This window comes from Oncorhynchus tshawytscha, linkage group LG25 (genome assembly GCF_018296145.1).
Source record: "Oncorhynchus tshawytscha isolate Ot180627B linkage group LG25, Otsh_v2.0, whole genome shotgun sequence".
NCBI lineage: Eukaryota > Metazoa > Chordata > Actinopteri > Salmoniformes > Salmonidae > Oncorhynchus > Oncorhynchus tshawytscha.
In genome coordinates this window covers 46,752,409-46,768,033 of record NC_056453.1, presented here as the reverse complement: position 1 = coordinate 46,768,033, position 15,625 = coordinate 46,752,409, and the positions used below count along the sequence as shown (strand labels likewise).

General features: G+C 42.4%; 1 protein-coding gene across 8 annotated transcripts in view; it reads left to right on the top strand.

The window, feature by feature from the left end:
• klhdc3 (kelch domain containing 3) overlaps positions 1-15,625 on the top strand; it is a 105,836-nt gene that overhangs the window by 26,514 nt on the left and 63,697 nt on the right. For all 8 annotated transcript variants that reach the window (XM_042305808.1, XM_042305802.1, XM_042305807.1 and 5 more), the window contains one exon: positions 13,629-13,744. In XM_042305808.1, coding sequence (XP_042161742.1) covers positions 13,629-13,744 — 116 coding nt within the window. The remainder of the gene's footprint in view (positions 1-13,628; positions 13,745-15,625) is intronic.

Sequence of the window (15,625 nt, the reverse complement as noted above, 5' to 3'; positions counted from 1 at the left end):
ATAGACAACAGGTGGGAATTATAGGCAATTAGCAAGACACCCCTAATAAAGGAGTGGTTCTGCAGGTGGGGACCACAGACCCCTTCTCAGATCCTATGCTTCCTGGCTGATGTTTTGGTCACTTTTGAATGCTGGCGGTGCTTTCACTCTCTAGTGGTAGCATGAGACGGAGTCTACAACCCACACAAGTGGCTCAGGTAGTGCAGCTCATCCAGGATGGCACATCAATGCGAGCTGTGGCAAGAAGGTTTGCTGTGTCTGTCAGCGTAGTGTCCAGAGCATGGAGGCGCTACCAGGACCCACCGGGCCTTCACGGCTGGACTGCCGACGTTATCTGCCCGAAGGAGATCCGGCTGGCTCCTCCGTCGCGACGTTACCTGAACGCCCATCTGCGGCCTGCTAACCGTTAGCTGTCTTACCGGCTGCTATCTGAATAGACAATCGGACAATTTATTTATTTTTATTATTATTATGTTTTCTTCTTGGGCCTCTATAACTATATCTATTGTTTTTATTTTTGTTGTTGTTGTGTGATTTGGGTTGGTCCCCTCTACCACACGGAACCCCACTAATCTACTGACAGAACGCAAGAGGTGGCTGACAACAGACCTCCATCCTATGCTAGCTTGCTGCCGATGGCCTGGCTAGCTGTCTAAATCACCAACCAACCTCTCCACTCACTGGACCCTTTTGATCACTCGACGAAGCATGCCTCTCCTTAATGTCAATATGTCTTGTCCATTGCTGTTCTGGTTAGTGTTTATTGGCTTATTTCACTGTAGAGCCTCTAGTCCTGCTCACTATACCTTATCCAACCTATTAGTTCCACCACCCACACATGCAATGACATCTCCTGGTTTCAATGATGTTTCTAGAGACAATATCTCTCTCTTCATCACTCAATACCTAGGTTTACCTCCACTGTATTCACATACTACCATACCTTTGTCTGTACATTATACCTTGATGCTATTTTATCGCCCCCAGAAACCTCCTTTTACTCTATGTTCCAGACGTTCTAGACAACTAATTCTCATAGCTTTTAGCCGTTCCCTTATTCTACTCCTCCTATGTTCCTCTGGCGATGTAGAGGTGAATCCAGGCCCTGCAGTGCCTAGCTCCACTCCTATTCCCCAGGCGCTCTCTTTTGATGACTTCTGTGACCGTAATAGCCTTGGTTTCATGCATGTTAACATTAGAAGCCTCCTCCCTAAGTTTGTTCTATTCACTGCTTTAGCATACTCAGCCAACCCGGATGTTCTAGCTGTGTCTGAATCCTGGCTTAGGAAGACCACCAAAAATTCAGAAATTTTAATTCCAAACTACAACATTTTCAGACAAGATAGAACTGCCAAAGGGGGCGGTGTTGCAATCTACTGCAAAGATAGCCTGCAGAGTTCTGTCCTACTATCCAGGTCTGTACCCAAACAATTTGAACTTCTACTTTTAAAAATCCACCTCTCTAAAAACAAGTCTCTCACCGTTGCCACCTGCTATAGACCACCCTCTGCCCCAGCTGTGCTCTGGACACCATATGTGAACTGATTGCCCCCCATCTATCTTCAGAGTTCGTGCTGCTAGGTGACCTAAACTGGAACATGCTTAACACCCCAGCCATCCTACAATCTAAACTTGATGCCCTCAATCTCACACAAATTATCAATGAACCTACCAGGTACCTCCCCAAAGCCTTAAACACGGGCACCCTCATAGATATCATCCTAACCAACTTCCCCTCTAAATACACCTCTGCTGTCTTCAACCAAGATCTCAGCGATCACTGCCTCATTGCCTGCATCCGTAATGGGTCAGCGGTCAAATGACCTCCACTCATCACTGTAAAACGCTCCCTGAAACACTTCTGCGAGCAGGCCTTTCTAATCGACCTGGCCGGGGTATCCTGGAAGGATATTGATCTCATCCCGTCAGTAGAGGATGCCTGGATATTTTTTAAAAATGCCTTCCTAACCATCTTAAATAAACATGCCCCATTCAAGAAATTTAGAACCAGGAACAGATATAGCCCTTGGTTCTCCCCAGACCTGACTGCCCTTAACCAACACAAAAACATCCTATGGCGTTCTGCATTAGCATCGAACAGCCCCCGTGATATGCAGCTGTTCAGGGAAGCTAGAAACCATTATACACAGGCAGTTAGAAAAGCCAAGGCTAGCTTTTCAAGCAGAAATTTGCTTCCTGCAACACTAACTCAAAAAAGTTCTGGGACACTGTAAAGTCCATGGAGAATAAGAACACCTCCTCCCAGCTGCCCACTGCACTGAAGATAGGAAACACTGTCACCACTGATAAATCCACCATAATTGAGAATTTCAATAAGCATTTTTCTACGGCTGGCCATGCTTTCCACCTGGCTACTCCTACCCCGGACAACAGCACTGCACCCCCAACAGCAACTCGCCCAAGCCTTCCCCATTTCTCCTTCTCCCAAATCCATTCAGCTGATGTTCTGAAAGAGCTGCAAAATCTGGACCCCTACAAATCAGCCGGGCTAGACAATCTGGACCCTTTCTTTCTAAAATTATCTGCCGAAATTGTTGCCACCCCTATTACTAGCCTGTTCAACCTCTCTTTCATGTCGTCTGAGATTCCCAAAGATTGGAAAGCAGCTGCGGTCATCCCCCTCTTCAAAGGGGGGGACACTCTTGACCCAAACTGCTACAGACCTATATCTATCCTACCGTGCCTTTCTAAGGTCTTCGAAAGCCAAGTCAACAAACAGATTACCGACCATTTCGAATATCACCATACCTTCTCTGCTATGCAATCTGGTTTCAGAGCTGGTCATGGGTGCACCTCAGCCACGCTCAAGGTCCTAAACGATATCTTAACCGCCATCGATAAGAAACATTACTGTGCAGCCGTATTCATTGATCTGGCCAAGGCTTTCGACTCTGTCAATCACCACATCCTCATCGGCAGACTCGACAGCCTTGGTTTCTCAAATAATTGCCTCGCCTGGTTCACCAACTACTTCTCTGATAGAGTTCAGTGTGTCAAATCGGAGGGTCTGCTGTCCGGACCTCTGGCAGTCTCTATGGGGGTGCCACAGGGTTCAATTCTTGGACCGACTCTCTTCTCTGTATACATCAATGAGGTCGCTCTTGCTGCTGGTGATTCCCTGATCCACCTCTACGCAGACGACACCATTCTGTATACTTCCGGCCCTTCTTTGGACACTGTGTTAACAACCCTCCAGGCAAGCTTCAATGCCATACAACTCTCCTTCCGTGGCCTCCAATTGCTCTTAAATACAAGTAAAACTAAATTCATGCTCTTCAACCGATCGCTACCTGCACCTACCAGCCTGTCCAACATCACTACTCTGGACGGCTCTGACTTAGAATACGTGGACAACTACAAATACTTAGGTGTTTGGTTAGACTGTAAACTCTCCTTCCAGACCCATATCAAACATCTCCAATCCAAAGTTAAATCTAGAATTGGCTTCCTATTTCGCAACAAAGCATCCTTCACTCATGCTGCCAAACATACCCTTGAAAAACTGACCATCCTACCAGTCCTCGACTTTGGCGATGTCATTTACAAAATAGCCTCCAATACCCTACTCAACAAATTGGATGCAGTCTATCACAGTGCAATCCGTTTTATCACCAAAGCCCCATATACTACCCACCATTGCGACCTGTACGCTCTCGTTGGCTGGCCCTCGCTTCATACTCGTCGCCAAACCCACTGGCTCCATGTCATCTACAAGACCTTGCTAGGTAAAGTCCCCCTTATCTCAGCTCGCTGGTCACCATAGCATGTCCCACCTGTAGCACACGCTCCAGCAGGTATATCTCTCTAGTCACCCCCAAAACCAATTCTTTCTTTGGCCGCCTCTCCTGCCAATGACTGGAACGAACTACAAAAATCTCTGAAACTGGAAACACTTATCTCCCTCACTAGCTTTAAGCACCAACTGTCAGAGCAGCTCACAGATGACTGCACCTGTACATAGCCCACCTATAATTTAGCCCAAACAACTACCTCTTTCCCAACTGTATTTAATTTTTATTTATTTATTTATTTTGCTCCTTTGCACCCCATTATTTTTATTTCTACTTTGCACATTCTTCCATTGCAAAACTACCATTCCAGTGTTTTACTTGCTATATTGTATTTACTTTGCCACCATGGCCTTTTTTGCCTTTACCTCCCTTCTCACCTCATTTGCTCACATTGTATATAGACTTGTTTATACTGTATTATTGACTGTATGTTTGTTTTACTCCATGTGTAACTCTGTGTCGTTGTATCTGTCGAACTGCTTTGCTTTATCTTGGCCAGGTCGCAATTGTAAATGAGAACTTGTTCTCAACTTGCCTACCTGGTTAAATAAAGGTAAAATAAAAATAAAAGGAGACCGGCCAGTACATCAGGAGACATGGAGGAGGCTGTAGGAGGGCAACAACCCAGCAGCAGCACTGCTACCTCCGCCTTTGTGCTAGGAGGAGCAGGAGGAGCACTGCCAGAGCCCTGCAAAATGACCTCCAGCAGGCCACACATGTGCATGTGTCTGCTCAAACGGTCAGAAACAGACTCCATGAGGGTGGTATGAAGGCCCGACGTCCACAGGTGGGGGTTGTGCTTACAGCCCAACACCGTGCAGGACGTTTGGCATTTGCCATAGAACACCAAGATTGGCAAATTCGCCACTGGCGCGCTGTGCTCTTCACAGATGAAAGCAGGTTCACACTGAGCACGTGACAGAGTCTGGAGACGCCGTGGAGAATGTTCTGCTGCCTGCAACATCCTCCAGCATGATCGGTTTGGCGGTGGGTCAGTCATGGTGTGGGGTGGCATTTTTTTGGGGGGCCGCACAGCCCTCCATGTGCTCGCCAGAGGTAGCCTGACTGCCATTAGGTACCGAGATGAGATCCTCAGACCCCTTGTGAGACCATATGCTGGTGCGGTTGGCCCTGGGTTCCTCCTAATGCAAGACAATGCTAGACCTCATGTGGCTGGAGTGTGTCAGCAGTTCCTGCAAGGTGAAGGCATTGATGCTATGGACTGGCCCGCCCGTTCCCCAGACCTGAATCAATTGAGCACATGTGGGACATCATGTCTCGCTCCATCCACCAACGCCACGTTGCACCACAGACTGTCCATGAGTTGGCGGATGCTTTAGTCCAGGTCTGGGAGGAGATCCCTCAGGAGACCATCCGCCACCTCATCAGGAGCATGCCCAGGCATTGTAGGGAGGTCATACAGGCACTTGGAGGGCTACGTGGACACACTACTGAGCCTCATTTTGACTTGTTTTAAGGACAGTACATCAAAGTTGGATCAACCTGTAGTGTGGTTTTCCACTTTAATTTTGAGTGTCACTCCAAATCCAGACCTCCATGGGTTGATACATTTGATTTCCATTGATGATTTTTGTGTGATTTTGTTGTCAGCACATTCAACTATGTGAAGGGAAAAGTATTTAATAAGAATATTTCATTCATTCAGATCTAGGATGTGTTATTTTAGTGTTCCCTTTATTTTTTTGAGCAGTCTGTAAACACACACACATATATATATATATATATATATATATATATATATATATATATATATATATATTTGTAATAATGACAATTACAACAATACTGAATGAACAATGACCACTTTTATTTGAACTTTATATAATACATGAATAAATAATGAAACGTGTTCAATTTGGTTTAAACAGTGTAAAAACACAGTGTTGACAAAGTAAAGGGGACTGAATATTTGGTTTAAACAGTGTAAAAACAATATGCTGTATGTCACGCATCACTACTTCACATCTGAACTTATTTTTTTAATTTGATGTTAATGCATTTTTGGGCAGAAATGGCTTTTGGAACATGTGATTTTTCATGTGCCTTAACAAACTTGTATGCCATCTGTAAGTATGAATACAATTGTTAAATTACAAGTCTAGTTAGTTTAGCCACGGAAAAAGACATGAATCTTCCCGCTAGCCAATCATGGGCTGGACATGCCTAGAGATAAGTTTGGATTGGTCTGTCATGTAGCAAGGTTCTGTCTATAACATGAGCTGCTCAGTGTGTGTAGGTAGTTCTGATTGGTCTGTCATGTAGCAAGGTTCTGTCTATAACATGAGCTGCTCAGTGTGTGTAGGTAGTTCTGATTGGTCTGTCATGTAGCAAGGTTCTGTCTATAACATGAGCTGCTCAGTGTGTGTAGGTAGTTCTGATTGGTCTGTCATGTAGCAAGGTTCTGTCTATAACATGAGCTGCTCAGTGTGTGTAGGTAATCCTTGCAACTTCAGCTTTTTTGGAAGATGCGTGTCATGGAGAACTGTAATAGTGCTCTCAACATCGCTGCCCTGAATTTAACATGTCGGCAAAGATCAGCGGGTTAAAGTTGTTATTGACTGACTCCTTTCTGGAGGACGATCGTGCCACTCTCTTGGACTCTGAAAATGAATCAGATGATGAAATCCATGATTTAGGTAAAAACATTTTCATTGAACCAGACATTGTAGAGTCTTCTGGTGACCGTGATGGGAAAGAGACGGCGATCAACAGTGTTGTTGTCAAGGAAGAAGTTGACCGATTTGTTGTTGTTGAAATCAATGGAATGACCGGTGGGAGCAGAGTATGACTTTGGAGCCAGAAAGAGAACATAGAAGGATAATGTATAAAACATTTGTCTCTGCTTTGCATCTTTAAACTAATGGCATCCATAACAGATAGGGATAGTGATCATCCATGTGTATGGGTAAGGGTCTAGCTACATTTTCAGATATAATACGTTTCTAATGTTGTCAGAAAGTTGTTTTCATTGTGTGTTAAAGCGTATTGTTAGCTAGCTAGATAACGTTAGCTGGCTTGCTCACTAGCTAATGTTACGTATGCCACTAGCTAATGTCACTAGCTAATGATCTGTGTAGTAATATTATTTTTTTTCCAGAAATCTGTTTGCATTGCTAGTTGTAGCATAATGTTAGCTAGCTGGCTAACATTGAACCTAGTTGGTTAGCGTAAGCTACCTGCAGATTCATGCCTGGTGGCTAGCTATGACAATCTGATTGCATTGCTAGTTGTAGACAAAGAGCTCTCCAGTAGGTGTACCAAAAATTCAATGGCCATTTCTCCAAAGTGGGGTTACAAGTTTATTAACTTTCAAAGCAGAATTACTTTCCCAGTGCTCCTCAACTGCATGATATACAGTGCATTCGCAAAGTATTCAGACCCCTTTACTTTTTACACATTTTGTCACGTTACAGGCTTATTCTAAACTGGATTAAAAAAAAAGTTTACCCCTCATCAATCTACGCCCCCATAATTTGTTTATTTTTTATTTTACCTTTATTTAACTCGGCAAGTCAGTTAAGAACAAATTCTTATTTTCAATAACGGCCTAGGAACAGTGGGTTAACTGCCTGTTCAGGGGCAGAACGACAGATTTGTACCTTGTCAGCTCGGGGATTTGAACATGCAACCTACCGGTTACTAGACCAACGTTCTAAACACTAGGCTACCCTGCCGCTCCCACCCTGCCGCCCCATCACAATACCCCATAATGACATCACAATACCCCATAATGACAAAGGAAAAACAGTTTTGAATGTTTTTTTCCCAAATGGGTAAAAAATAAAAACCTTATCACATTTACATAAGTATTCAGACCCTTTACTCAGTACTTTGGATTGGGAGCGTTGCTGCACAGCTATTTTCAGGTCTCTCCAGAGATGTTCGATTGGGTTCAAGTCCAGGCCAATCTGGGTTTCATCAGACCAGAGAATGTCTGAGAGTCCTTTAGGTGCCTTTTGGCAAACCGCAAGGGGGCGGTCATGTGCCTTTTTGTTGAGGAGTGGCATCCGTCTGGCATAAACATATAGGCCTGTTTGGTGGAGTGATGCAGAGATTGTTGTCAACTTCTGGAAGGTTCTCCCATCTCCAGAGAAACTCTGTCAAAGTGACCATTGGGTTCTTGGTCACCTCCCTGACCAAGGCCCTTCTCCCCCTGATTGCTTCTGACTTCTTCAATTTAAGAATGATGGAGGCCACTATATTCTTGGGGACCTTGAATGCTGCAGAATTTTTTTGGTTCTCTTCCCCAGATCTGTGCCTCAACACAATCCCGCCTTGGAGCTCTACGTACAATTCCTTTGACTTCATAGCTTGGGTTTTGCTCTGACATGCACTGTCAACATTTACATGCACTGTCAACATGTAACATTTTGAGTCATTTAGCAGACGCCCTTATCCAGAGTGACTTGCAGTAGTGAGTGCATACATTTGAATACTTTTTTCGTACTGGTCCCCTGTGGGAATCAAACCCACAACCTTGGTGCTGCAAGCGCCATGCTCTACACCGGATTGTGGGACCTTCTATAGACAGGTGTGTGCCTTTCCAAATCATGTCCAATCAATTGAATTTACCACAGGTGGACTCCAATCAAGTTGTGGAAATATGTCAAGGATGAATAATGGAAACAGGATTCACCTGAGCTCAATTTCGAGACTCCTAGCAAAGCGTCTGAATACTTATGTAAATACGGTATTTCTGTTTTAATTTTTAATAACACTGTAAAACTTGGCTATTGTGTGTAGCTTGAGAAAAACAAATAATTGAATCCATTTTAGAATAATGCTGTTATGTAACAATGTTTAAAACGGTATCTGAATGCTTTCTGAATGCACCATTTTATAGCTCTGAATCTACTTTTCTCCAATGTAAAAAAACACAATTTCCAATGTTGCTACATAAGGCCGAATCGAGGTGGTGGTCACATATAAAGTCTATTATGGCCGAGTTTTATACTTATACTTTTTTAAAGAATGTCTTTGGTGGGGTAATTGGTTTACCGAGAATAAATATAAAACCTTTAGGAGCCGTTTAGTCTACCTGTAAGGTTATTGGGAAGATTGTTCCATTTGAAATAGATCTGCTTTCCTATTGTTCAGTAAGTCATCTTTATATATTTGTTGTTATTCATTAAACATCCTCAGTATTTGATATGTTTTGCCACTTAAAGGATTGTTGTCGATCATTAATATTATTAGAGTTATTTGTATTTTTCCTATCCTGAGATTCTGAAAATATTTTTAGCAAAAGAGGGGCATTGAGTTTTTAATATTGTTCAGGAGATCATCTGCAAATCAGTTTAGTTTATATTCATGTTTACCAGTACTGATACCTGTTACGTTTGGGTCCTGGTTCAATTGCCAGTGCAAACAGGAGGGGGGAGAGAGGACTCTTGTTCCTTTTTCTAAAGCAATTTCATCAGATAATGTATTATTTGTGTATATTTTTGATTTAGGATATTTGTATAATATTTTTATTACATGTATTTTTTCAGCGGGAAAATTGAAGGCTTCCAAAGTTTTGAATGGAAAATGCCTTTTCGGCATCAACAGCCATTATTGATAAATCATGTTCTTGTATTTGTTTGTGTCTATTTTTAATAAACCCTGTTTGATTGATATTTATCAAGTCAGATAAGACTTTTGCCATTCTATTGTTTATCAGCTTTATTATTTTATTGCAATTTATTAAATGTATGTCTTGACAGTGTGCTGTTTATTCTCTATATTCTGTCACTCAGTGCACTTTCTGTTGGTGTAATTAAGCATGATACTGGAGAATGATCTGATATCACAATATCATGATTTTTTAACTCCGTAAATTGTTGAGCATTTTTCGAGGAAAGAAAATGTGGTCAAATCTTGAATAGCTTTTCGTCCTTTGAGAGAAAAAAAGGAGTAGTCTTTTGTAGTTGGGGATAGTAATCTCCAGGTGTCCTGGAAATTATTTGTAGAGATTACTCCTTGAATTTGCCTTTTTTATTGCTACGTCTGTCAATCTTATCGATTTTGTATGATTTTGGTCACATAAGATAATAGTTCCTGCCTGGATTTCATCAAATATAGCTTCAATTCTATACAAAAACAAATAATCTCGGGGGATATACAATGAAATCAATGTGTATTTTTCACCATGTATGGTATAATTCAACATCAGAAAACGGCCTTCTTGGTTCATGTGCTGGGATATAAGAGAACATGGTGTATTGTTATTTATCAGGATGCCTACACCACTGCTGTTACTACAGTAGGTAGCAGCCTCTCCAACCCAGCTCCTCTTTAAATGTTACATGTATCCTTTTTTAAATGTAACTCAGGAAAACCACATCTACTGACAATTCTTCGAAAACCATTTTTACCCCAACATGAAGCCTGTGAACATTCCATGTATTTTGTTGGTCTTTACTTGTATAAAGTCAGTTAACCTTGTCTCTCCCGTCTGTCATCGAAAAACCAGATAACATTTTAGCAGAGGGCGGTGGACATTCCATGGAATGGGAGAGTCATGGTATGAATACGTAGTTATTGTATTCATCAGATCAAAATGTATTTGTTACATGTCCCGAATACCTTACAATGAAATGCTTACTTACGTGCCCCTAACCAATAATGCGGTTCGAAAAAAAATATGAGTAAGAATAAGAAATAAAAGTAACAAGTAATTAAAGAGCAGCAGTAAAATAACAATAGCGAGGCTATATACAGGGGGTACCGGTACAGAGTCAACGTGGAGGCTATATACAGGGGGTACCAAAACAGAGTCATTGTGCGGGGGCACTGGTTAGTTGAGGTAATATGTACATGTAGGTAGAGTTATTAAAGTGACTATAACAACAGAGAGTAGCAGCAGTATAAAACAGCGGGGGGGCAATGCAAATAGTCTGGGTAGCCATTTGATTAGATGTTCAGGAGTCTTATGGCTTGGGGGTAGAAGTTGTTTAGAAGCCTCTTGGACCTTGACATGACGCTCCGGTACCTCTTGCGGTAGCAGAGAGAACAGTCTATGACTAGGGTGGCTGAAGTGTGACAATTTTTAGGGCCTTCCTCTGACATTGCCTGGTGTAGAGGACCTGGATGGCAGGAAGCATGGCCCCGGTGATGTACTGGGCCATATGCACTACCCTCTGTAGTGCCATGTGGTCGGAGGCCGAGCAGTTGCCATACCAGGTGGTGATGCAACCCATCAGGATGCTTTCGATGGTGCAGCTGTGAAACCTTTTTAGGATCTGAGGACCCATGCCAAATATTTTCAGTCTCCTGAGGGGGAATAGGTTTTGTCGTGCCCTCTTCACAACTCTTGGTGTGTTTGGACCATTCTAGTTTGTTGGTGATGTGGACGCCAAGGAACTTGAAGCTCTCCACCTCTTCCACTACAGCCTAGTCGATGAGAATGGGGACATGCTCGGTCCTCCTTTTCCTGTAGTCCACAATCATCTCCTTTGTCTTGATCACGTTGAGGGAGAGGTTCTTGTCCTGGCACCACACGGCCAGGTCTCTGACCTCCCTATAGGCTGTCTCATTGTTGTCGATTGTTGTTGTGTCATCGGCAAACTTAATGATGGGGTTAAAGTCGTGCCTGGCCATGCAGTCATGAGTGAACAGGAGGTGCAGGAAAGGATTGAGCATGAACCCTGAGGGACCCCCGTGTTGAGGATCAGTGTGGCGGATGTGTTGTTACCAACCCTTACCACCTGGGGGCAGACCGTCAGGAAGTCCAGGATCCAGTTGCAGAGGGAGGTGTTTAGTCCCAGGGTCCTTAGCTTATTGATGTGCTATGAGGGCACTATGGTGTTGAATGCTGAGCTGTAGTCAATGTACAGCATTCTCACATAGGTGCCCCTTTTGTCAAGGTGGGATAGGAAAGTGTGGAGTGCAATAGAGATTACATCATCTGTGGATCTGTTGGGGCGGTATGCAAATTGGAGTGGGTCTTGGGTTTCTGGGATAATGGTGTTGATATGAGCCATGACTAGCCGTTCAAAGCACTTTATGGCTAAAGACGTGAGTGCTACGGTTCGGTAGACATTTAGGTACGCTACCTTAGTGTTCTTGGGCACAGGGACTATGGTGGTCTGCTTAAAACATGTTGGTATTGCAGACTCGGACAGGGAGAGGTTTAAAATGTCAGTGAAGACACTTGCCAGTTGGTCAGCACATACTCTGAGTAGACGTCCTGGTAATTCGTCTGGCCCTGCGGCCTTGTGAATGCTGATCTGTTTAAAGGTCTTACTCACATCGGCTGCAGAGAGAGTGATCACACAGTCTTCCGGAACAGCTGGTGCTCTCATGCATGTTTCAGTGTTATTTGTCTCGAAGCGAGCATAGAAGCCAATGACTGATGTGGTGTACTCCTCAATTCCATCTGTGGAATCATGGAACCTGTTGTTAGCATCTGCTTCATCTGACCACTTTTTTATTGATCCAGTCACTAGTGCTCTGTGCTTGAATTTTTGCCGCTGTTCCGTCCTGCCGATACAGTGTATAACCGGCCAGCTGTATGTTGGTAATGTCGTTGTTCAGCCATGACTCCATGAAGTTTAGTAGTTTAATCTTCCGCGTAGGTCATCAATTTTATTTGACAAAGATTGCAATTTTTCTCGCGGAATGGAAGGAAGTGGGGGTTTATTCGATCGCCTACGAGTTCTCAGAAGGCAGCCCGCCCTCGGGCCCCTTTTTCTCCACCTCTTCACGCAATTGACGGGGATCTGGGCCTGTTCCCGGGAAGCAGTATATCATTCACATCAGACTCGTTTAAAGCAAAAAAAAGGATTGTGCCATTCCGTGGTGAGTAATCGCAGTCTGATGCCCAGAAGTTATTTTCGGTCATAAGAGACAGTAGCAGCAACATTATGTACAAAAATATGAAAAAAAAAATATTTTAAAAATATGTTACAAACAACGCAAAGAAACGAACAAAGAATTGTGGTCAGTTTGTATTATTTGTAAATTAAATGTAAGTGTTGTGGCTGGTGAGGTTCTACTTGGGGAGAGTGAGTCCACCTAGAGACCGAAGTGAGATGAGTTGAGGCACCACACATACTTCAGGGAGTATTTACAAGTGTTTATTAATGTCCTTTAATTGTGAAATGGGCGATCAGGCATAAGGTCCTGCAGCAGCACTTTCAATAAGCAGGAACAAAAAATATAATTATAAATGAAGAGTCGATGTCGGAGTTTTCACACAAACAACTTTATTTTGAATAGCTTACGTATTGTGCATTTATAGAAGTCAACAACAATCAGATGAAACAGTGTTATTTAGCTTATAACATTTTATAACACTTGAATGAACATTGACTTAGGCCTTTTATCCTTAAGCTATGCCTTATCGCTGTCGAACTGTCAGAATCCTAAATGTACAATCAGATAAAACAAATGATTATTTATAACATTCTTTATAACAAGGAATATAACCCCCGGAGTAGTGAACTCAGCAGGATGACAGACCCTATTAACCTTTTTGCGGTCCGTATCATTGTTCTAGGAGGCTACACCAGATGTACCAAACAGGCCTTATCATTGTTCTAGGAGGCTACACCAGATGTACCAAACAGGCTTTATCATTGTTCTAGGAGGCTACACTTTGGGTCAGTTTGTTTTGTAAGTGAAGATGCATTTTATGAAGAATAAAGCAGTCTAGTTTCCAGTGGAGCTCCAACGTCTGTCTGTCTCTCTGTCTGTCTCTCTGTCTGTCTCTCTGTATGTCTCTCTGTATGTCTCTCTGTATGTCTGTCTGTATGTCTGTCTGTGATGATGTGTTTCTCTGTGTGAGGTTAACGTGTCTGTTTTGAACTTTAGACAACCACCGGTGGTTCACCCCTAAGATTTCTGGGACAGTTCCGGGGGCGAGGGATGGCCACTCTGCCTGCATCCTGGGGAAGGCCATGTACATCTTTGGAGGGTACGAGCAGCTGGTGAGTCCTGACCTCTAACCCTGACCCCTTTGTCCTGCTGAAGGCCATGTACTTCTTTGGAGGGTACGAGCAGCTGGTATTAGTGCTGAGCAATTAACCAACATTTTGGTTATTTTTCCTTTTTTCAACAACTAATTGATCCATGTCAGTTCAATTATTTGAATTCCATTTCATAGAGTTTTTTTCTGTGAGCTTTATGCTGTAGCGATAAATCAGATCAAGCCTGAACTGTGCGATGTTGTAGTTTTATATAATATTCTACAAACTGTAGTTTAGTGCAGAAAACGTAGAAATGAACTACAATGACCATGATCCATTGCGCGGCCGCTTAACTTCTTTCGGATCTTTGGGACGCTAGCGTCCCACCTCGACAACATCCGGTGAAATTGCATTGCGCAAAATTCAAAAAAACGAAAGTAGTAATATTAAACATTCATAAAAATTCAAGTGTTTTACACCATTCTTTAGCTTAGAATCTTGGTAATCGAACCGCTTTGTCCGATTTACAATAGGCTTTACGGCGAAAGCATAGCATTTGATTGTCTGAGGACAGTGCCTCACCCACTTCCCACATTAACATGAATTCATAACCTGCACAGGTGTCACAAAACTCAAAAATAGCTCAAATAAATCACTTATCTTTGAAGATCTTCATCTTTTTGCAATCCAAAGGGTCCCAGTTACACAATGAATGGTCGTTTTATTCGTTCCTAATCAATCCTCAGGTACCCTCATTTGTAAAGAAACAATACAATTTAAGATGGAAAATAGTTATGTTCATTCCCGGAGATTAACTTGTTGACGCTACCCATCCCGGTAGCGGGATAATTGTCATCAGCAACCGCTGAATAGCATAATAGCATAGCACCACAGTCAAATAATATTACTAAAAATATTCATATTCATGAAATCACAAGTGCAATATAGGAAAACACAGTTTAGCCTTTTGTTAATCCAGCTGTCGTCTCAGATTTTGAAATTATGCTTTACAGCGAAAGCAATCCAAGCGTTTGTGTAAATTTATCGATGGCATAACATAACATAATATACACTAAGCATTAAGTAGCTAGGTCACGAAAATCAGAAAAGTAATCAATCAAAAAAATAGGTTACCTTTGATGATCTTCGGATGTTTTCACTCACGAGACTCCCAGTTACACAACAAATGTTCCTTTTGTTCTATAAAGATTATTTTTATACCCAAAATACTTACGTTTGTTTGTCGCGTTATGTTCAGAAATCCACAGGAAAGAGCGGTCACGACAACGCAGACGTATATTCCAAATAATATCCATAATGTCCACAGAAAAATGTCAAATGTTTTTTATAATCAATACTCAGGTTGTTTTTAAAATATATCTTCGATAATGTATCAACCGAGTGTGTAGCTTTTTCAATAGTACCGGGAGGAACAATCGCCGCTTTACTCTATAGCGCAAAACTCACTCTGAGAGCCCCCACCTATCCACTTACACAATGTGATCTTTCACGCTCATTTTTCAAAATAAAAGCCTGAAACTATGTCTAAAGACTGTTGACACCTTAGGGAAGCCATAGAACAAGGAATCCGGTAAATATCCCTTTAAATGGAGGATAGCCATGCATAGGAACAGAGAGGTTTCAAAATAAGAGGCACTTCCTGATTGGATTTTCCTCAGGCTTTCGCCTGTAATATCAGTACTGATATACTCACAGACAATATTTTTTTTTACAGTTTTGGAAACTTTAGAGTGTTTTCTATCCTAATCTGACAATTATATGCATATTATAGTTTCTGGGGTTGAGAAATAGGCAGTTTCAAATGGGTACGTTGTTTTTGCCAAAAATGAAAATACTGCCCCCTACACACAAAAGGTTAATAACCAACCACAAACATTTTCC